A 23960-nucleotide genomic window follows, 5' to 3' on the forward strand; every position below is an offset into this window, starting at 1 on the left:
GCAGGGCGTTTGAGACTTTTGTGGCCTCTCGTTTGAAACCGGTTGAAAAAACAGTTGAATATGTTTCAAATATTTGAAGAAGTGCGGGCCTCGATTTTCCCGCGAGGCCGTTGAAATCAGGCGCGGCACCTTGTTCTGATATTTGAAACCATGTTCAAGTAATGTCATCTCACACCCCGATTCAACCCGCCACTGCCCTTCTTTTTGTTTTCCTCCCCTTGCTCCGCTCCGACTCCCCCACCCCCACCCCCATCCATTCCTGTGCACCCCCCGCTCCCCCCCCCCCTTCTTCCCACCATCCAACCCCACCCCCTTCCACTCCTTCCCGCCCTCCTCAACAGTGTGGACGGGATGCCGAGAACTTTGACCGCTTTTTCACACGCCACCCGCCAGTGCTGACCCCTCCCGATGAGGAAGTGATTCAGAACCTGGACCAGGACGAATTCCAGGGATTCTCCTTTATCAACCCAGAGTTCCAAGGAAATACTGGCGCCACCCCCGAGCAGGCTTGATTTGGGCTCATACATGGACACGAGGAATCTCTCCCTTTCTCTCTCTCTTTCCCTCACTCACACACACACACACACATACGCGCACACGCACACAGTATCAAGACCCTCAAGCACCTATACATGCATACACACACGCACACATGCATGCACCATACATATCAACTGTAAACCCTGAAAGTTATTTGTGCTCTTGCATTAGGAAGACGCACTGACCCAGTATATCAAGCATGTATGTGATGCACGCAAAATGACAGGAGTTGAATTTATATTTAGGATCCTTTTATCTTTTTTTATTTTTCAGTCAGTCTTCTTACAACTTTTGCCCCAAAACAAAAGGCAAGAATCATACAACTGTCTTGTGTTTGTTTTTAGCACGAGCTTGCCAAAAACTGACTTTCAAATTTGATTTATTCCCCTTTTGTGTCGCTTCTATCAAAAACCAAAGTCACCCCGGTCAAGATCAGACAAAGCATTTGGAAGCATTGGAGATTCGAAATTTAAAGAGATCAATCTCTTTGTTTTTGTACATATCCTATGACAACTCCCAAGTTCCTAATATTGGCATATCCTGACTTCTCCATCATGCACTCACATATACACACAGACACACACCCAACTGTTTCAACGACCAACGACTCTTCAGCATTCCATGTTATTTGTTGGGAATAGCGAATTAATTTTTGAAAACCCATCCTTCTTGCTTCGCCAGCAAACTCTGAGTTTGGCCTGTACGATCGTGGTGTGTTTTTTCTTCTGTGTATGATACTAGTGTCCGTATGTTTCTACTTAACCTATATCTTAAACTGGAATGCTTCACATACTTGTGCATGAGTGTCTATAACCTAATAATAGCCTTGGACTTTGTCTCCCAACAATGTTTTAGCATCTTGCCTCCGCACCCTACTCGCTTCTGTCGTGTGCTTGTTACTGAACGTTCGTAGTTTTAATGAATGTTGGGGGCCCCGGAAGCCTTTATTGTCCAGTATACATGTCTCATTTACTGTTTGGCTCGAGCACGATGCTACAATGCTGTTGAGATAAAAGTCTTCATGTAGAGTTTGAGTGAGATGAATAGCATAGAATGACGCTCCCACTCCCCTTTATCGAGTGTTTAAGCAATGAAAGGGACTAGAAATTAGTTTCTTTGTGTTTTACAAACGCATGATTCCAAATACCTGGGCGCCTGTTTACAGCATATGTGCATGTGCACATGTATGTTTTTCTTTATTTTATTTTATTTTATTTTTTTTTAGGTATGCAACCTACTACTGTGTATGATAAATGCACATGTCATTTGCATTTTGGTACAGTGTACATACCTGCCCAGAACCTTGCCTGGCATAATCTTTTGTTTGTTTGCTTGTTTGCTCTTTGCAACCCACTTGATGACAAGAATTATTTGTGCTATGGAATTGAAAGCAATAATCGAACGACGAAGGTCCACCAGATTTTGAAAACAGCTTAGTGACGTTACTGGAAGCTTGGTGTCTTAGGGAAAGCCATACATAAATCAAAAACCAGCAGAGGTGTTTTGTAAATGGCAAACTCCGACAATGTGGACGCAGAGAAAAACAAAACCCAACATTGAATAGTTTTGAATTGAAGTCACCGGCTCCAACAGGGATTGAAGCCATTCGTTTAGTTTCTTCGTGTATATGGTGAGGTTTCGTGCAATGGAAATCATTGCAGACCGCAGTGAGACGTTTGCTTCAAGGGCAAGAAAGTGTTTTTGTCTGGGAATGGCGTTCGAAGCCCATTGTTGATTGATGCGAATCGAAATGACATCAAACGAGGACACAGGTTAACGCGAAGCTCTCTGAAGCAGACCGCATATGTGCAATTTATCTTGGTCTTCTTTTACCCGAGCTAGCAATAATGTTGTGACGGGAGGCAGCATTTGTCGCGGACCGACCTTCAGAACGCTCGGTTGGGAGCGTGATTAATCTACATGCAAACAGCTGTGAGGCATGTCGATAGGCATATTTATCACGGTCAAATGGAGGGATGTACCTAATACGTCTAAGTGCAGCTAATATTCTGTGGAAGCAGCCGAAGGGCTTCCTCGCATGGCCTCCCCTCTTTGCAAACAATAGCCAGGTTGCCACAGTGCGTTCTACTGGTACCATGAAGACGTATATTTGCTTTGATCTAATTGGTTCGGACTCAATCATTAACATTAATTACACTTGTCCTGTAGTGGTGTGCGCAAGCTAATTCTCCTGGGCTCAACGTACGCACCAGCTTTTGAAAAGCCCGAGTGAAAAGTGTCGGAGGGAGCATCATCTGAATGGCAGGGCTTTCCCCCCACTGGGCGCAAGCGGTTTGCGCTGTGCTCCTCATACTGACCGGTGGAACAGATGGCGGGGGAGTAGCCCGAGTGCCGAGAGGAGCAAAGGCCCGATCCCAGAGGGCGGAGGCAAGATTTCAGAGTGGAAAGCCACGCAGAAGGTTTTTAAAGTCCCCCTTTTTAGATCGCTGACCCAAATGCTTTCACTCAACTTCAGACGGACGCGTTTGGTGACCTTATCTGCTAAATCTACTCCACGGCGTCGGGAGGACGTTGGTCTCGAAATGATCTGTGAGAAAAGGAGTTTTAGGTTGGGATCGGACAACACGTGTTTTATGTACTTAAAACGCGTTCCATGTCTTGGTTTTGGAGGATAAGAAGCGTGACCTCAACCCTTAATCTTGAAATTACTAAGTATTACCCTGAAACTAACAGCGTAAACTGAACCAGTTATTTTGAAATTACTGCAATAATCTCAACCGATTAAGTTAAAACTAACAGCATAACCCCAACACATTTCTTGAAATTACCAGTATAACTTATACTAATTAACATGAAACTACCAGTATAACCGTAATAAATTTCTTGAAATTACCAGTATAACTTATACTAATTAACATGAAACTACCAGTATAACCCTAACAAATTTCTTGAAATTACCAGTATAACTTATACTAATTAACATGAAACTGCCAGTATAACACCAACAAGTTGTCCTTAAACTGCTAATAGAATCAAACTCTAACCCTGAACATCATTCTGGATCCGAACAAAATCCAAATTATCGAAAACAAAGTACGAAATTGGGCATTAGACATTTCCATGGAGATCTTTGGAACGCCACAATATGCACCTGTGCACAAATTCAAATTCATGAGAAAATCGCTCTGAAATTGTACCTGTCTGATTCCTGTTTCTGAGGTTGAGGTGTGGATTGTTCTGTATTGTACCTCTCAGTGTCTCCTGTATTATACCACAGCAAACAACTATATACCCCTATACGTAAACATATATATTAGGTGTGTCAAGCGTAGATGATGTACCCATATACTTATACACCATGTGGTCAGTATTGCAAACAAGAAGACACCTTATTCTGGGATTAGTGTTATTTTTTTCCCCTTCCCCGCTGAAGGGAAGGAAAAACTTAACTCTGCATGAAAAAAAAAAAGTTTTTGTTTTACATTTTTGTTAGTTAGGATTTATATACATATAACATATTAGGGTAATTTATGTTTACTGTGTCAGCTTTGCTTCTTAACTGTGATCCAAGCTATGGTTGTGCCGCGCTACCTGTGAAAAACAATGAAATATATGGAAAGGAAACAAAAGATACGTGCTTTTCACAATGCTTTCACTGTCTGTGTTTTCTTTTCTTTTATTTCTTTTCTTTTCTTTTTAAATCACTCCCCCAAATGATGAGGCATATCTAAAATAAAGGAAATGAAAGATGCCCCAGGTGATGTTCATTGAGCTGGAATTCATGGCGCTCGTGGATGAAAACAGTTGAGGAAAAGGGCAAAGAAGTAGAGAGCGAGGCCCAACTCCAACTCTCGCACTGTCCTGGCCCCCAGTCGTTTGCACCTCCTCACAGAGGGTTCCAGTTCAGAATGTGGGCTTTAAAACCTTTCTATTATTACTCTGCTGTTGGTGCAAATGTAATTGCTCACAATTTTCAAGTTACCCTCTTGAAAATGTAATAGTAGTTCAACTATTTAAATCGCTTTATCCAAGTAATGTAACTAATTTTTATTACATTTTGATGACTTTTCTAAATTTTTTCCACCACTGCTCAAAACAACAACAACAACAACAAAAATAAAAGCCATAACAAGGTCAAGTACCTCTTTTCACTGTGAGATCATTCTGAGATACTAAATCAGGGCAGCATTACCTACTAGCCTTTAAATCAGCAAAAAAAAAAAAAATATATATATATATATCCTTTTTTTTTCCCCCTTAATTAAAAAAAAATAAAAAAGGGGAAAAGGACAAAAAGGACAAAAAAATCAGTAAATTTTATCAAATTTTTGTAAAGGTTATTGTAAAAATTGGTCGGATGTAATAACAATTTTAATCATGAATAATTCCACAAGTAACTGTAATTTAATTACACATTCTTTTTACTGTAAAGTAACTGATTACAATTATCGTCAGAGGACCAAACGATGTGTAAACAAAGTTACATCGTCCTGCTTGGACCAGTTTACTCCACTCAATCCCAAAATGTGTTGCGATCAAATCTACGGCAGCGCAGCAATCTGATTTGCCAGCCGCAGTTTCACTTTTTATTTTACCCCCAAACACAAGACATCAGTTTTAATGACCAGACCGGGAGTTTTTGTCCCAGTGCTCCCTCAGGGAGTTTCCTCGGGGTCTGCAGGTTGATCAGCAGGGGGCGTCTGCCTGACGCTACCACCTGGTTGCAGTTGAGGAAAAAGGGGGGCGTCTCGATACTTTGATAAACTCCCTCCTTCATCAGGAGTCCCCTCTACGGCCGAGGGGGCAACTTTGCGTTGAAGTGACACTCGGTGCTGAGGAAGTGGCGGCGGGTAAGGGTGGGGGTGCGGGGGGGGCCTGGGATGGGGGCCTCCAGATTAAACTGATGGAGGGTGATGGACAGCGGGGTTACGGGGGAAGTTGGGAGGGAGATTCCACAATGAAGGAGGGGTGAGGCGGAGGTGGAGGTGGTGGTGGTGGGGGGGGTAAGAAAGGACAGTTTAAAGGAGGCAGTGAAGCCGGGGCGCCGTGAAGCGGGGCGGGCGGCTTCGACAGGCTGTGCATATTTCATGGCTGCCACTTATCATAAGAGCCTTTCTCTGATGGGGGGCAGGAGGGGTGGAGGGTGGGGGGTTGGGGGGGTGGCTTGGGTTCTGATGACTTCAAGGAAATAACATGCAGAACGCGGCCTACATACGCACGGCCCTGCTGAGCCACTCAACGGCTTCCTGTCGCCTCGAAAGCTGCTCCCCACCCACTGCAGCCAGGCGGCTGCTGCTGCTGCTGCTGCTGCTGCTGCTGCTGATGCTGCTGCTCTCGAGAACTGTACTTTAAATTCACCGACCCCACCCCAACCCTCACCGACGCCCCCCCCCCCCCCCCCCAACGGTGATTTCCCTCTTCTGAATCATTTCCTACGAACGCGTGTGGAGATTTACCTGCACCGCCGTAATCTTGCACGGCAGCCGAATCGCCGCAGACTTTTGAAATCTCGCTCGCGCACCTCGCAGACGTGCAGCTGATGGCGATTCATGGGATTAAGCAGTCGGCTTCCCTTTGAGTGGTTACGGGAAGGCCAGAAAGAAGGAGCTACCGTGGGTTGTTTAGAACTGCTGCTGCCGCTGCTAGCTTGGTTAGCAGCAGTTTTACTCGGTTTCGGACGCATCTACTCCACTGTTCAAGAGTTTGGGGTCACTGACTCAATTCTGCATTGAAGTCCATGATAACCAGCTTCATGAAAGAATCTACTGGAATGCTCAGAGAACATTGCTGTGCTCGAAAATCAGTCAGAATGTGCTGAATGCATATGGAATGACTTTGACAGCTCCCTTGAATGACTGATTGAATGTGATTTTAGAGAATGAATATCAAGTGTTGCAATATGTGGCCATCATTACAGAAGTTCAATGCTGAAAAAAAAAAAAAAATTAAAACAAAGCTTTGTATTATAATCGCACTTAGCTGTGTGTGCTAAAACAACCGACTTTTGGCGTGTTCACGCAGAATTTCGCACACAATTATCTCAAAGACATTGATAATGGTTTTCATTAAACCCTCAAATGTTCCCATACTTGTTAAGCACAACTTGACTGATTTTCGTGCACTCATAACGATTGTGCTGCTTTTATATCCTGACCGGCTAAGCGCGCGTGGCGACTGGCTAACGTAAAACTGAACCTGCCAACAGAAGGTTCACGAGTTTCTCTTTCAAGTCTCTGCACGATAAACCCAACGTATTTAAGAAAACGTTTCCATCCGACACGCCAGGTTAGTGCTGCAGCTCCCTGTGACGGGAGAGCCTTTGCAGCAGTGCACGTTTCCCCGAGCAGCCGACGGTCCTGGTCCATCGCCGAGGCGCAACAGTCTCTGGGTAAATGAAATCTCGCTTTTCCGACTGTGCGTGGAATGCAGAGGCTGCACCGGAGACGCTGTTTAATTCACAGCGCGCGTCGACTCGCGAGCTGCTCCAGCGGGTCGCCGCCAACAGAACGCTGGCTCTCAAGCGCCGCATCGGCCCGTGCTGATGCCACGTGCTGAGCACCTGCGAGGTTTTGCCCTCACGGGTCAAGTAATGGACAGGGGAACAGATTTGGGAGCGCCGCCGCTTGCCATCGCATCCATCCTGATGAGATACATCCAGAGTGTACGACAAGACCATGAAAGGATGCTGCAGTTGGCTGAAAGACACTAAAAAAAAAAGTACTAAAAGCGAATGAAAAATTGAAAGATGCTAAAATGCCTTACGCAGGTGCCCATAAAGTTGCCATGATTATTTAGCATGCCATAGCATTTGTTTGGCACTGTAAGAGACGAGTTAAAAAAAAAAAAAAAAAAGACTTTCATGGGCGATAGCGTAAGTTCAAGTGGTCTCTTTCAGTATGAGGCGTTGCCATTAAAGTGCATTTAGATATGAAGTGCGTAGCAGCTGTGAGACGGGTTCCTCTGTCAGTGGCTCACGATAGTTCTGCTGTTCATGGTACGCTACCTTCTGCTATGAAGGGTCAGACGGGCTGCAGTTTGGATGGACGCATAAAACATTGAACGGTAAATTACCGAAACCTGTAGAGTGTTGTGAGTGCTCTGCGAGAAAGAAACTTAAAAGCTGAGCTTGCAATTGCACATTTTCGTGTTTTTTGTTTCCTGTTCTCGGCCATTGACTGTTTAGTTTTCGTAAAACACAATTACACAATTGTGAGACGCCTTTGATTGAATTTCATGAAGGCGGATCAAACCGGATGCGGCAGCGGCAGTCGTGCTGGAGTACGGGTGATAATTAATTCCAAATGTTGCAACCACCCCCGCCACCCCCTCCTCCACCCGCCCGCCACCCCCTCGCCCCCACCGCCACCCCCAAATTAAAGCCAGTGGCTTCGGCACAAAGCGTTCGCCCGCTTATCAGCCCAAAACAGGTCAGCGTTCGATACCGCCTTTCACTCACCCCCCCCCCCCCCCCCCCCCGCCCCTCACCCCCCCCTCTTCACCTCCCCTCCGCTCTGTGCCTCCCACTCTCCCTACATCCTCGGCTGACATCGGCTTGTCTCCCCGCTAATCCTCTGGTTACTGAAAAGAGAAGGGGCGAGGGAAGATGGAGAAAGAGCGAGGCAGGGAAGCGGAGGAGGAGGAGGAAGAGGAAGAGGAAGAGGAAGGCAGAGCGCGAATTAAAGACGCATCCCTCCGTCGAAACCCGCGGCCTCTGGCGCGACGCGGCCGTGCCTTCGCTCCCCCCCCCCCCGCCCCGCGCTCGCCGGTCCGTCCGTCCCTCTGTCCGTCCGGGTGAAGCTTCTCTCCGTCCCGCCCCGGATCTCTGTGTCTCTCTCTGCCTCGCAGCATCGACTGCAGCCCCAGCGTGTTGAGATGGAACACATGATGAGCTGGCGCTACATGGCTGCCGGCGTGCGCGTGCGCGTGCGCGTGCACGTGCGGGTGTGTGCACGCACGTGTCCGTACGTGTCTTTCTGGTGAATGACTGAGCTCGAGGTGGATTCACGCAGACATTTTGCTCGCTTAAGAAATAACGCATACACGTCCCTTTGGATGTGTGTGCGCGTGCATGTGCGCTGATATTTGTATGTGTGTTTGATATTTTCGAGAGCAAAAGCCCAAACATCCGTCAGCATTCTTCTTTTTAATTAAAAAAAAAAAAAAAAAAATCCCTTCGTCGTTCTCTTGGATCCGCTTCTACTGTAGCATCGCCGCTAACCAGCTAGCAGCAGCAGCAGCAGCAGCAGCAGTGGCTGCTAGCTTCACGGCCACTTCCTGTATCTCTCCCTCGTCCACCGCTGTGCCTTTTTAAACCGAGGTTTGCCGCAGTCCCTTGGCCGTAATTGACTGCGCGCCACTGAGACGGAGGGAAAAATGCTTTTGGGCAGCCGCCGTGGCGAGACGCACGTGCGAGAGCGGCGAGTTCAACTCTCAGCGATTCAGCTGCCCCGCAGGATTAAGCGGCTTTGTGATCTTCTGGAAGAAGACAGACGCCGAGCGAAACCCACCGAACTTCCTTTTGATCTCGTCTTTTTGGACGTTCCGCCGATCGTTCGTCTCTGCGCGAGGGTGGGTGAAGGTGGTGGTGGTGGTGGTGGTGGTGGGGGCGGGGGGGTTAGGCGTCAAAGAAGCGCCGTCGTACAGAGTGGAAAACCTCACAATCTGAGAGCTTTGGCCTCGGTGTGAATTTCAGTTTTGCGCCTATACCATGAGCGCCGCCGGAGGACACTGGTGAGGACTTGGCAGAGTAGGAAAGGTTGTTGCTCCAGACGATGGTGGTGGTCTTGAGGTGGATGTGGCTCCGGCTGTGTGTCCCTGCGGACGGAGGGATCTCCTCCCCGGCAGCGGGACGGTGGACGGACCAAAGGTAGGAGACACAACAACTGGCTTGTGATCTTCAAAAGCTCCCCTGTCCGTCTCCGTGTCCGTGTCTCTGGCTTTCTCCTCTGCTGAGCCCGCTTTGACTGTCGACACTCAGACACGTTCGTCTCTCCTCTCACCCCTTGTTTTTTTTTTTTGTTTGTTTGTTTTTTTTAGAGCAGTTTCTGGAAAGTTTTTTGGCACAGGTTTGGAACAAAAGTGCTGCGATTGTTGTACTATATTGGTAAAACTGATTCAGGCATACAAATTTTTACTTGATTAAAACTCAATGTGCAATTGGAGTACCTGATATCAGGGTCATTGAATTATTTAGGGACTCATCTTGTGATTTTTTTTTTTTTTTTTTCCTAAAATCTCAATAAACTCAGTCATAAAAGTAATCATCCACTGGGGGGAAAAAAAATACATACATTATGCAAAATCACAGACACAAGCAAATAAAGAAAAACAGATTTACCAAAGCTCATTTACACTTTAGTGAAGGATTCCTTGATACAGCAATGTTAATATCAGTGTTTTGTGCATTCAAGCTTCTTTTAAAAAAAATAATAAAAAAATCTGCTCGTAAGCAATTTGCAGTTTATCTCTTAATTTTGGTCTGTAATTAAGTTTTGCACAGTGAAAGGTGCATTGTTTGCTGCCAGAATGTTACAGAGTTCATGTCTAAAGAAGCAGAACTTTGTAAAAAAAAAAAATATATAGAAATTCAAAAAAGCGTTAGAATAAATCTTTCCAGCGCCCTCCTCCTCCTCCTCCTCTTCCTCCCTGTTCCTTTGTGCTGTCACCCGGACAGTCGGTTTTACATGTTTACACACTTTGTGGTTGTATATGAATATATTCATGGGTATAAATGGTGTGATTGTCAGACCTCTGGCTGTTTTTTTTTTTCTTTCTTTCTTACTTTCTTTCTTATTTTAATGGCTGATATTTACTGCAGTGTACAAGAGCATTGTAATGTTTCTATCTGTATTTACTTTAAAAAAAAAAAAAAAAAAAAGGGCAGGACGCGACAACAGCGTGACTGTAAAGTTGATTTCATAAGAGACTAAAAGTGTTAAAACATTCCTGGAAAGACTGGGTTACTCTGCCTGGACTGACTTAAACAGGCCCTATAAATGAAAAACAGCTATTTGCGTTTACCGGCATGCCAACTAACGCACCAAGTGCAAAAAAAAAAAGTGAAAGTTTTACTTTCTCGATCGTTCCGCTTTTCCCCGTGTTGCCGCGCTGAAACGAGCCGTTTGGAATTTGCTCGACTTCCAACGTTAAGAAGCCGACCTGATTACCATAGTGAGGCCTCTGCAGAAATGTGAGCGTCGCTGCGGTCGAGCTGGTAGTAGCCATCTTCCCCACTAGCAGTGAGTGGCTGGCCAATCACGAGGCGCAGCCACGGATGGAGCAGGTAGGGGAGGGGGGGAGGGAAGCGAGACGGCCTCATCAGGCAAGTGAGAGAAATGCCAGTTTTTGTGAGGCCTCTGCAGCTCAAACTCGGACTTTTTTGACGAAACAAAAATGGAAGTAGACCCTGGAAATTGGTTTGTTAACCTGGAAATACCCCTGATGCCCATTTAAGTCGGAAGTTCATCCTTGCTTCTTACACTAAACCCAGGAAATTTTTACATCGAGACTGTGGTGGAAAATCCGCAGGATTATTAACTTGACACAAGGGGAAGCGCTGACCCAAAGCGACCCTCTTTTGTGATTTGGAGCTGAATTATCCTGCAAGCCTGCAGAACCTCGCGGCCCGCGAGCCAGGCGTGGCATACAGAGACCGATTGTGTAGCCGCCGCGCCGCATTCCTCCAGGTGTTTGCTCTTCTACGCCGAGCCTCAGAGCTCCGTGAGTGCAGCGCAGAGCCCAGATAGCCCCAGTCAGAATTAAATCTCCGTCCCTGTGTGTGTGTGTGTGTGTGTGTGTGTGTGTGTGTGTGTGTGTGTGTGTGTGTGTGTGTGTGTGTGTGTGTGTGTGTGTCACTGAATCAAGGCAGCACTTTCATTTGCCGTGTTCGGCTCTGCTTCCCTCCTCAGCGTGCTCTGATATTTCCCATACCTCCTGGCATGTACACACACACACACACACACACACACACACGGCGCAAATTCCTATGTGAACTGCTCAAAAGTTGCAGTCGATGCCACCTGATGTCTTCTTCTCCTTCTCCTTCTCCTTCTTCAGGCTAAGTTGGGGGTGTGGTTGAGCCGTAAGAGAAAGATAGTTGATGGGGCAGAGGTCGACCCCTCTGTCATCTGTAAAAAACTCATCCAGTCCAGGCTGCGCATTGATTTTATGTTTTACAGGAGGGCAGGGGACTTGGAGCTTTTCTGTGACATGTGGACTTTTAACAGTGCATTGTGTGCAGTGACAGAGGGGGAACTATTTTTTAGCGACGTGCTTGCTTAAAAAAACAACAAGAATTATTTATTTATTTATGTAGTTTGATTGATTGAATGGAAATGAGAGCGGCAAATAAATGTTATTTTTCAAAAATCAAAAATCAAAAATCTTCTTCTTCTCCTTCTCCTTCTCCTTCTTCTTCTTCTTCTTCTCCTTCTCCTTCTTCTTCTTCGTCTTCTTCTTCTTCTTCTCCTTCCTCTTCTTGAGCATCTGTCTCACTCTCCCAATATACCGGTGCCACCGGTCTGCCTTTTTCATTTGCCCCACCACGGCTCTGTGGTCGCGTGCGCCAGTTAAGTTGAGCTACGGTTTCAGCAAGGCCATTCGCAGGATCTATCGTCTGAGATCGCAGGAGGGGGAAGGGATTCCCCTTCCGGCCTCTACTTCTTTTGATTTCTTTCCATGGAAGCATTTTTAAAGGCCCAGTGTGTAAAACTTGGCCACGTGTGGTGGAACAGCGGTGACTGTGCATGGTGTGCAGTGAGAGGCAGGAAGTTGTGGCACATGTCAGTTAGCATCCAACTGAGGCGTACGGAGCGAGCCATTTGACTCCCAGCTGCGTTATCCGGGTGTGTGAGGGCGACTTTGAATCAGTCAATTTAGTCGACGGACCAGACGGTCAGAATGACACGTTTCCCATCTTGGATATGTTGCCTTTCCAGTTTCCGGTTTTTGTTGCATTTTTTTTGTTTTTTTCCCAGTGCCACAAAAACCTTCTGCGGTTTTGAGACAGACGGGTGGAGGTGAGCACCGGGCAGATTAACCATTCACAGGCGGCATTGTTGCTTTGCTAGCTTCAATGCATTTAGCAGGAGGATGGCGTAATTCATGGAAATGCGCGTTTACAAAAAAAGCAAAGTAGCCTGCAGTGAATAGTCTGGAAATCAGGAGATGCACAGAAGGACTCTGACCATAAAACGCAGAAGGGCAACTTACCTTTATGGTTTTATTATGTTTTTTACTTTTTAATTTGGTGGCATTAAATAGATAGACAGGAACACAATCATTGGGAGTTTTTACAGCAAGATTCTCTCTGAAGTATTTTAATATTGCGTACACTTCTTTTAATGTTACCTTAATGTAAAGAAATGGGTTTACACAGCAGAACGGACATTGATCCGCCGCTCTAATCCTCAGAGGATCAAATAATCGCAAGCCTATGCCTAAAAGCCTTGGTATGGAAACTGTAAGTAATCCATAATCAAATCACGTATCTTAAAACGCCGCCCAAATGAAGACGAATGTGCTTCCTTGAAAAGTTGAGCTATTACATTAAGTGATGTAACAAAAAAGTCTTCTCTTCTTCTCCTCACCTTCCATTCCATTCCATTCCATTTCCCTCCCTCCACCTCCACGTCACGCACACCCCCGACCACCCCTCCCATCTTGCAGAGGAACCGTCGGGACACTTGCAACTTTGACAAGGAGTTCACCAAGATGCCGGTCGACTTGACTCCGACAGACAAACTTGTCATAATGAACCTGGACCAGGACGATTTCCTCGGCTTCTCCTACACCAACCCCGAATACGTGGCTCCGGCAAATTAGCAAAAAAAAACGACGGACTGTGGTAGTAAAAAGAGGAAGAAAAAGGTGTCAGAACAGCACGGGGGAAGCGCTGAAAGTCTAATTAGTGTGTGTGTGTGTGTGTGTGTGTGTGTGTGTGTGTGTGTGTGTGTGTGTGTGTGTGTGTGTGTGTGTGTGTGTGTGTGTGTGTGTGTCAAACGTACGGTCTCTATTACACAATACTGGGCACAGCAGAACAGTAGATCACCAAACGTGCACAACAGGCACAGCTACTTGAACACGAGAACAAAAACGCCCCTGCTGGGTGTGTTGTGTCATTACAAGTGACTTACAGTATTAGCCCACAAAAATGATGAGGGGAGGGGCAGATAGCATGCCAACTAGCACACCAAGTACTCGTGCATTTCGTCAGTGCATGAGCGCTAGTAGCCATGTTTCCCACTAGTTAGCTTGTTAGCCTGCGACATTATTTTCCATTATTGTCACGTTGAACCCCGCACATTCTTTTTTTTCCATGCCAGTCATGCAAGTTAACAGCGGCACAAGGCTTTAGACAGAACCATGACACAAACAAAGCCCGCCTGTTAGCTCGCGCGCTTCCTCCTCGAAGGACGCCGACTTTAAACGGGTTGAAAGCAGTTTCACATTGAAGCTTTTCAAGATGGATCTGCTTGCAATTCAGACATGGGATCTTAGCAACCCCGCTGCCTGGCAAGGCTCGGCAGCAGCAGCAGCAGCAGCAGCAGCAGCAGCAGCAGCAGCAGCAGCAGCAGCAGCATGCCTAAATGATTTTCACCTTCACTGGCGACTGCAGCGCCGTGAGACACACAGCAGCGATTTTACACAAGTGCACCGCAAATTACCGCTTCGGGCCAGCCATCGAATGGGATTTAATGAAAGCAACTGTGTTAACCGACAGCTTATTGATACAAGGTCTTACAGACAGTTTAAATGCAATTTACAAATCACGTTGGAAGTCGAGTGTTTAAACTAGTCCAGCACACACCCAATTTGTCTCCTTCATTAACGACGTGAGCTTTTTAAGGGGAACCAAACGAAACAGGAAATGAATCCCGCCACATTTTCCCGGACTTTTTTGGTCCCGTTTGCTAACATTGTTCATATGATCACACTTGCGTAAAGAAAAATGTGTAAGACTGAATTGTGTGATTTCTTACGGCTTGTAAACTGTAATTCACCGTCCTTTAAACGCTGCCCTTTAAACGCAGCATGAATGTGCAGGATTGAGCCATCAACTAAGGGAGCTGTGTGCGTCTGATCGTGTGTGTGTGTGTGTGTGTGTGTGTGTGTGTGTGTGTGTGTGTGTGTGTGTGTGTGTGTGTGTGTGTGTGTGTGTGTGTGTGTGTGTGTGTGTGTGTGTGTGTGTGTGCGTGTACCAATGTTGCCTGTCTCAGTTAGCCTTCACACCGCAGTGAGTCACCATGGAAGTGCTGACAGACCCTGTTTGAGACCGTCAACAGAACAGCTATCAGCCTACAGAGAAAACTTCACAGCCTATCAGTGATTTTCGCCCTTTTCTCTGCCGTCCCGCTTTTGTCATGACCTTTTATTTGGTGCGTTTCAGTAAGATCTTCGTAATACACATTAAGAAGGCTTTGCGCCACCTCGTCCTTTCCACGTCGCACGATGACGATGCGTTTTGTCGTTTATTTTAACATTTTTAGAAGATTTTTTTTTTTTTTTTTTTTTTTCAAATTTGGTAAAGCTTGTTCAATGTTTTCTGGAAGCGCAATAAAACTAGACACGGTACTTTTGTTTTGGGTATTAACCCATATCTGCGAGGAGGCGCTTACTTGGGTGCCCGGTATAATTTGTTCGTCCAATTAACGCTGATGCGGATGCGTTCCCACCAACCACCTCCTCCCAACTGGGTGTTTTCACATGAAGCAATAATAACAAACGAGCTGCTTTCCTCCTTCGTTTCTATTTTTTTTTTGTTGTTGTTGTTGTTGCGCATCCCCTCTCACTGCGTGTTTCTCTGCTTGACATGAGCAAATGTCCATATCCCTCACTTGTACAGTGTGTAACGATGGATGCGTCCGACGTGAAATGCTTTGTTTTGTTAATATAGCTCGAAACTGCCTTTCAGCCTCAAACTACGCGACGCTGGCTGAAATGCCAACTGGCTCTGTGCGAACACACACACACACGCACACACACACGCACGCACGCACACACTCACAGGCGTACAGTCCAGTCCATGACAGAAGGGTTGGATGTATTAGGTGAAGCGTAACAAGGCGGACAAAGACTGTGAAATGTTCGCTCCTGGAGGCACAGAAGACATATACTGTAGGTCCATTACACAGGCCTGGTTTATTTCCCCCTTCTTTTCTCCTTCTTTGGCACAAACGCCACCATCGTGTCTGTCTGTGTGTGTGTGTGTGGTTCTTTTTTTAACTATATGCAAATAGTGTACATATTATAGACATGCACAGTGATTTAAGAGTCCTTCGTTACTCTTTACAGCCCCTCACCTCGCCCACTCACACACACACACACACACACACACACACACACACACAGTCCTTCATCTTAGCTTGAATTATGTAACATTGGAAAAAAAAAAAAAAGGATAATTTATGTCTTGGCCTTTTTAAGGCATAGAGCTGTAAATTGCTCAGGTCAATTTCAGGTGTAAATAAATGTCAAGTCGCGCCCCGTCTGAACCGTAGGCCCTGAAGCGTTACTATAGCACTGGTTCCGTCTACGCTAGCTAGCTAGCTAGCCTAGCCTAGCCTAGCCTAGCCTAGCCTAGCCTAGCCTAAGTTTGCCGTATGTTGTCTTTAGAATCGTTTGTCAGGAAAACGGCAGTAAGACATTCTCAAAAAATAAATATGAAGAAAAAAAAAAAAACGCACTCACCTTCAATCAGCAGTCGCCATTTGAAAGCCTTAGTTTTGCTTCCTAGTTGCGGTTGTGTTTGGTATTCCACATCAGGACGCTAAGGAACTCTTACTATGCATGCACGTGTTGATCTCTCTTTTGCATATCATGTTCGATATGATATGTACTTATCCTATATTAATTGTTAATACCGGACATATAATTACTCAGTTGTATATTAATAGGCTTTTGTGTTGCTTAATTAATGATAAAAGCATGTCTCATGTCATCGTTACCTATTCATGGGATATTATGCGCACGCGGAGAGATGCCCGCGCTCGGCCTCTCACGTATAAATATATATATGTATATAAACATTTCTCGAGTGTGTAAGGCTACGAGTCTTCCATTTCCATGGTTCTGTTCCTACATGGAGGAGTTTATGTTTGTACATGAATAATTCTATTTATTAGCCACAATAATGACATATATAAATCTGTCGACGATAATGTACGAAAGCTTAAATATAACGTGTAAGTTTAGCGGAATTCCTGTTTAACCAGTTTGGACTCACCTGCTCATGCAATTATCACCATCACCCCCCACCCCCAATCCAAATACCCCTGCGGTTGGAACAGCGGCAACGTGCGCCAAACTCTCAAAGCTCCTTCCATCACTGCTTTCCCGTCCACTTTTTCTCCCTGCTCTCCTTTTGTTTTCTCCGCCCCTGACCTTTTCCTCTCATTCTTCCACTCTTCCTGCTCCTCGTCTCTCGCCTACCTCGTTTTTGTTCCTCTTGACCTCCCCCCCCCCCCACACACACACACCCCGCGCAGGCCTCCCATCTCCTCCCTGCACTTTCCCTCACAAGATTCACTTCCTCCCAGCTTGTCTCTTCTCCCGTTTACCGCTCCTTTCTCCGGTTTGCCAAAAATGAAAATGAAAAAAAATAAATAAAAAAATGCCTGTACTCACCTCTAACCCTTCTCTTTCCACTGTCTTGCCAAGAGTGTTCCTCATCAAAAAAAAATCAGTATCTGATGCTTCAGTCTCTGTTTGTGCTGCGACTCAGCGAGGCTTACAGTACGCACTTAACAGGGCAAATAGTTGAACAAGAACCAGGAGATAATTTGCACTTTTAATTGCAGAAAAACGGCAAAGATATACGACGAAAAAATATTAGGAAAAAAAAAGAATGTGTTTTGTGAGAGTTATAAATAAGAAAATGTGTTTTGTGATGTTTTTGATTGTAGTGTAATAAATCACTCTGAAAGATCGATCTTGGTCTCATTTCCAGTTAAATGTGCTTTTCAAATGAGAAGCCTTGGAACTGCTGCCGGTTGTTGTTTCTTCCTGCTAAAAGTTGCCTGCCGTGACTTAGGCTATTGAAAAACCTCAGATGACATTTAATGAGTTGCGTCCGTTTTCTGCCAGTCAATAGAGTTTCTGTAAAACATAACTACAAATGAACTTTATATGGAGTGAATAAAATAGTACAAACACAACAGTTTTATGGACGTAAAATGGTTCAAACCTTGAATCCAAACACACCGATAACTTTCTTTCTCTTCCCTCTCTCTCTCTCTCTCTCTCTCTAACACACACACACCTCCATGCCACCTTTCAGAGCATGTTTAATAGATGCAGTAAATCTGAATGTGAACTACTTCAGCAGAGATTAATGGGGCACCTGTTAATGAAGTGTCGTACATTATGCAGGTTTGACAGTCAACGTAGAATAAATCTTTATTATTATGCATACTATTCGATTGGCATGCAGCCCCCACTGTTCACACACACACACACACACACAAGCACTATAGGTATAACCCATATGGTTATGCTTGACTTAATCTGCCTCTTTGATAGTAAAAAATAATCATACTTTTCATAATGAAAACATGTAATCTTCTGGGGCGGAGAGCACACTGCGGAGGTAGGGGGAGTGGGAATTAATGTAGTACAAATTTCAGGATGGAAACTGCAAAAGATTTGGATGGAAGAGATGGAGATGCATGTCCCTTGTTTATGTAGTTGGCAGACTGGCGAATAAACCACTGCTAAGTAATTATTAGGTGTGAAACCCACACAGCGGGATTAACCATAACAAACAAGTGCCGTGTTTCCAAAAATGTACCTTTCCTCATTTTTGCTTTCTTTCGTAGTGCTCCTCAGGTTTAGTTATACGCGCACAAATGTGGCTGCAGATCCAATAGCTTTTCAAGCACAGCTGGTCAGTTTGGTGAAGAAATGCACAGTAATGACTGTAATAACATTACGGAACCACCTTTACAGCTTAATGCTAAGTTAGATAACCATCGGTCTTTTGTTTTTACTGCTTAAGCGCTGAAGTTTAACTGCCTCTGTCTATTTGCTGTTTATCTGTTCTGTTCTATTCCGTGCACTGTAAAATATCAGCGATATTTCTAAAAATTTCGACAAAGCGCAATTGCGATTTGCAGGAGTTTCAATTGAATGGTGCGAAGCGCACAAGCCGTAACTCTCGTAAAATCTTGTACCGCGAGGTTTTACGAGAATTACGTTTGCTTTTGGTTGTTTCCGTTTGTTGGCTGTCAAGAACGCTTGATGGTTGGTCACCTGAAGTGAAAAGGTCACATGACCTGATGTGTAAATGTGGAAGAAAGTGTTTCCATGACACTTTTGCGATATACCTCTATATCACTGTCTGAAAAACCACCTCATGAATGCATAAAACCTTTTTAGCGGTATTTGCTATAACAGACCAGTGTCTGTTACACCGCCATGCCAGGGGGTTGTCTCACTGCAGGAATACAGGGTCAGTCAGTCATAGAACCTCGGTGTGCGGAGCCTTAGCGCCGCGCTACGTTACCAGATTTAGGAGCAGCTATTTGAAAGACAAAACAATGACCTTCATTCAAGTAAAAACAATGATTTATATGTGCTGTTGGTGCCCAGCCATTTTATCATAACTCACTGCATCTGCAGATGAAGAAAGGAGCTCGACGGGTCGACTGGATTTCCCATATTTTTGTAGTTTTCCTGCTGTTTGCAACTTTGACCTGCGAGTTAAAGAAGTTTGACTTTAAAAAATAAAACGGCCGTTTAAAATCCCCCTTAAAAACGAGCGCTTCGCTTTTGATAGAGACGGCTCAACACGCACGTGGCAGCGGCTTGTTTGCTGTTAGCGGGGCTTAAGTGAAAAAGTAACGGGCCGACAACAACAACAGAAAAACTGTGTCACTTTCATGATAGCTCTGCCTCTTTTGGAACGCGGCGAGGGGGAGGAAAAAAAAAAATCCAGAGCTTAACGCCGTCGCCGTCGTACGCCGCGCAAAAGCGAACGTTGCTAAGCTATGATTAGGCAATATCAGCTGCGGGAGCGCACGGTTCAGGTCAATGCAGCTGCATTGAGTAGCAACGGCGTTGTTTACCGCGACGGAATCCGCTGCTTAGCCTGCTAGCGTGCGGGCGAGGAGGCTAGCCGCCGCCACCGCCGCCGCCGCTGATGATGGAGGGAGTGGAGGGATGAAGGGGGAGATTGGAGGGCTGGCAGTGAAAGTGAAGGACGGCAGGGCACTGCAGCACACTGGCGAGGGAGGGAGAGGGGGGGACTGACAAAAGCCGTCCCCTCCGAAAAAAAAAAATGGAAAGAAAATAACGCTCTTATTTATTTCATTCAGTGGATCTTAAAAACGCTCAAGAGGGGAGCATGACGGAGGAGCTTATTGGATTTATTCCGCGCTATCTCTCTTTCTCCCCCTCTCTCTCTCTCCCTCTCCCTCTCTCCCTCTTTCTTTCCTTCTCTGTTTCTCACGTAGCCATACACACCACATTCTCTTTGGCGTATTAGACACACTCTCACAACCGTTGGTTCGTCAGTTGGTGCCCTCACAATTAAGACACATTCACGCTCTCTCCACCTCCACCCTCTCCGCTTAATCAATCAATCTCTCCATCCACGTCTCAACTTTTTATTTATTTATTTATTTTGGAATTCGACGCAGCAAAAAATCGTCGCCATCGTCGTGCACGCCATTTCCGTCAGACGCGCACGTTATAAACACTGCCACGTGACCGTTGACCTCGTGGTTTCCTCGTGGCCTCCTCCTCTCTTGGCCGAACACGTAAAAAAAATAAAATAAATCCAAATAACAGAAGACGAAAGACCACGATCGAATTCTCTCCCGACGAAATGCGCCAGAAGTGACGTTTCCTCTAATGTCAGATGAGACAGCGCACGTCTGGAAATGCCACACTTGAAATACTCACACGCTCCTCCCAGATTTAACCCCTCCCCCGCCCTCACCCTCCAACCCAACCCCCCCAGGGGGCCACGGTTGCGGACGTCTGTGTCATAAATCATCGTTTTGACATATTAGCGCGCGGCGGATTCATGCCGTATCACCATATGCCCTCCGTGTGCCCTGCAGTCCTTCCCATCTGGGAGATGGTCGCAGCGGCCCGAGCGGCGGAGGCAAAATCCAGACGCAGATGCGCGCGGATACACACGATCTGACGCCCAACCCGCACGCAGTGACTCTGGCGGGCGCGGCCGTACAGGAGCGCGAAGGAACGGAGACTCTCGGCAGTTCTCATGACCCAGCATGCAAAGTCATGTTTTCCCAGAATCAGCCGCGTTTGCTCCTCCTCCTATGATGGGCACACACAACACACACACACACACACTTCACTGAGCACTGAGTCCTCTTTCTTCTTGACTTCCTTCTTCCCCTTTACTCTTGATTTTTCTTACTCGTTTCACCGCAGGTTTTACTTCCCTCGAACTTGCTTGCCCCCCCCCCCTCCTCCTCCTCCTCCTCCACTTGCTACCAGTCTCTGAGTTCTGACCAGAGGGGGTTAGAGGGTTCCGACTCGCTGAGCAGAATCCCTGGAGTCCTCCTCTTCCTCCCCTCGTGTACCGCCCTGTCTCCCTCTCCTCATCCTCCTGCTGCACAGCCAATAACCAGGGACGGAGGAGGAGCAGAAAGCGATAACCGAGAGAAGAAAGTCACTCTGACAAAGGACAAACACGAGGCAGTTTGATTTTTATTTATTTATTTTTTTTTTTTACCCTGTATTTTAAATCGTGCCTCTTGTGCGGTCTGTTGACCGCGAGACCCCACAACACACAGCAGAGCCGGTGGTCACTGTAGGCCGAGTCAGACTAGCAAACCACTTGCTGTCCGAGGCTCAAGGCCAAACGTTTACAGAAATAAGTCTTGCCACAAGTTTGTTCAAAGCGCAAAAGGAAAGCAGCTGCGGGTTTAATGTAAAAAGGCTGCCCGTGAGGTTTGTCAGAAAACGAGCAGATGCCGCAATTGAAGATTTTGCAGCCCGCAGGCACTGAGCCGCTCCCCCTTTGTCGAGCCGCCACGTGTTTTTGCATCGCGGACACAAAAATGACACAAAGACATCGAAAGATCTGCAGAGTTGCAAAAAAAAAAATTTTTTTTTAGAACCAACACTTCAGCAAAACGGGCACCTGGACAGCATTTAATTTAGATAGCAGTACTTATTATTCACACGGCCGCATGGCGTTTCGTTGCTCACCTCGCTGAGGACTCGGTGGTGCAAAGCCCATCGACTCGCGTCTTGGAAAAAAGTTCATTTACACAGATCCTAAATTAACCAATGGCAATAAAAAAGAGGCAGACTTATTTTGTCGAAATTAATATTGCAACCGAAACCTTCAACCCACATAGCATAATTGTGACACGGCACACATGCACTCAAAGGTTCAGTCACTTTGAGTATTACAACATTGGAAAGAAATTGAAAAGACTATAAAGTTTAAGTGCAACCATTAAATGCTATGTGCACGCACACCGCAACAAACAGGCTCCCTGCAGGTCTTCAGGTGTTTGCGAGCGCTCAACATCCAATCCACTGACCAAACAAAGACACGGTTGAATGACTCTGAAAACGATTTAAGCCGCGTTCAGACTGCCAGCCAAGTTCAGATTTTTAGCCCATCCAGATTGAAACCGCATGGCTCTTTTGCAGTCTGAACAGTCACAAATCGCATGAAATATACGATTTTTGCAAAACGGATTGAAACTACCTTCGGGCTGGACGATGCCATGCCGTTGCTGCAGCAACCTGTCGGATGGGTCAATAATGGGGCCCAGTCTAAACAGAGCCAGATCCCATTAGGACACTTGCTAAAAACAGTGTGGACAGAAAAAGCCTGACCCTTATAATGACACATAGGTAAAGGGACAGGTGAACCAAATGTCAGTTTCCCAAGTAGTTGAGCGCGAATGCACTTAAGTACATTGGTGAGTATTTACACATTCAGAGGAGGCGACACAGCTCGGCTCGAGCTCTGCTGCTCAACCGAGAGAAAAAAAGCTGCTCGCCTGGTGGACCGCGTCAGCGTAATAAGGATGTGATAGAGCGTGTGCACCCACTTTCGAACAACACTAATAAATTGTATTACTCTGACGCCAGATCACCTGCCTGTCTCTTTCCCACATCTTTGCAACCCCCACCACCCCCTCCCGCAAAACCATCTGCCTCTCCCGACCCTCTCGGTCTCCATCCCTCCCTTTCCTCTGCTCAGTTGTCTCCCTCCATCACGGTCTCACCTCTCTTCCTCTCATCTTCCTCCCTCCTCTCCTCGTGCGCTGTCACTACCTCCGTTCTTCTCTCCCCCATCGCCCATCCCTGCCTCCTGTCTCTCACCAGAGGTGAGACGCTGTACTTTCCTTCCTGAAGTCATTTCTATGTTAATGAGTCTCCTTGTGAGATAACGCCAGCCAGCAAATGCCTCGGACACACACACACACACACACACACACAGACGGGCAAAGAAAGTTAGACAGATGATAGGACCTGCCACTGTTTTCTCTGTTGATCTGCTCATGCTGTTATTTAATTATTAACTGTGATCCTTCTTTCGCCGGCTCTTTCTTTTTTTTCATCACTCAGCCCACTCTGTTTGTTTCTGATCCCTTTAATTCCTCTGTTTCCTCCTGTCTTTATTCCATTGTCTGTCTGAATACCACCAACGCTAGGATCTCAACAGCCATCCATCACCCCTTCATTGAGTCTCTTTCGTGCCAGTCAGTCAGAGTAGAGGAACACAGAGCCTGATTGTTTAGCGAGCATTATTCTCTTCTGGCATGTAGCAATTACCAGTAATGGATGAGGAACGATATTTCTCGCGTATGTCAATGCAGCACTCATTTTAAGATTAGCAGCATGGACATTCTTACAATCTCCCATTGATTATTAAATAAATGTATGAAAAAGGAATACACAAAAATGTGATATATTTCCTTTAAATAACACTGTCCCCAATTATAAGGGCCTGCGTGTTTTTATTTATCCCTGCAGTCATGTCATGTTTGTACCGGAAACGGGCGGCCTCAGTGGTTTACCGTTTTAGCATCCAAATAGTCAAACGTCGTCAGCCCACTTACATACAATATGTCCACGTGGCACTCACGCGCATACGTACATTGCCATCCACGCCACTGGACAGCACACACACACACACGCTTGCGCACACACACACACAGTCATGGGACTGTGTGTTAAGCGAACTGTGACGCCTCGGACCGCCCTTTTGTAGAAGCCTCGCTGGAGTGGAATCATTAAAAACGGTCCGTGGCTCTTTAAGTGGCGTCTCCGCTTCTCTCCCGGGCGCGATTCTTCATGCATCGCTTGCCAATCTCTCTCTCCCATTCTCTCTCCCTCTCTCTCTCTCTCTCTCTCTCTCACACACACACACACACCACACACACACACACACACACACACACACACACACACGCACAAACAACACGAGCGCGCGCACGCACGCACGCACACACCCTGCTAATCAG

The 23960-nt window shown here is 46.1% G+C and overlaps 1 protein-coding gene and 1 long non-coding RNA gene across 3 annotated transcripts in view; one reads left to right on the forward strand and one right to left on the reverse strand.

The window, feature by feature from the left end:
- The window catches only part of LOC142886743 (protein kinase C beta type-like), an 85940-nt gene extending 69779 nt beyond the window's left edge, over positions 1-16161 (forward strand). Inside the window, exon 17 of one of the 2 annotated variants that reach the window (XM_076023877.1) lies at positions 13168-16161. In XM_076023877.1, coding sequence (XP_075879992.1) covers positions 13168-13323 — 156 coding nt within the window. In that variant the 3' untranslated portion in view covers positions 13324-16161. Of the gene's footprint in view, positions 1-341; positions 4253-13167 lie in introns of those variants that run through there. The other variant, XM_076023876.1, reaches the window with a different exon arrangement.
- LOC142886744 (uncharacterized) lies at positions 12160-17117 on the reverse strand. The gene is made up of 2 exons (XR_012926446.1): positions 16795-17117; positions 12160-12239 (listed from the first exon to the last, which is right to left on the reverse strand). It is a non-coding gene; the product is annotated as an uncharacterized LOC142886744 (long non-coding RNA).
- Positions 17118-23960: the final 6843 nt, after the last annotated feature.

The sequence above is a fragment of the Nelusetta ayraudi genome, unplaced genomic scaffold, assembly GCF_046127955.1.
Source record: "Nelusetta ayraudi isolate G7.1 ecotype Tasmania unplaced genomic scaffold, CSIRO-AGI_Nayr_v1 ptg000016l, whole genome shotgun sequence".
In the NCBI taxonomy this organism is placed as follows: domain Eukaryota; kingdom Metazoa; phylum Chordata; class Actinopteri; order Tetraodontiformes; family Monacanthidae; genus Nelusetta; species Nelusetta ayraudi.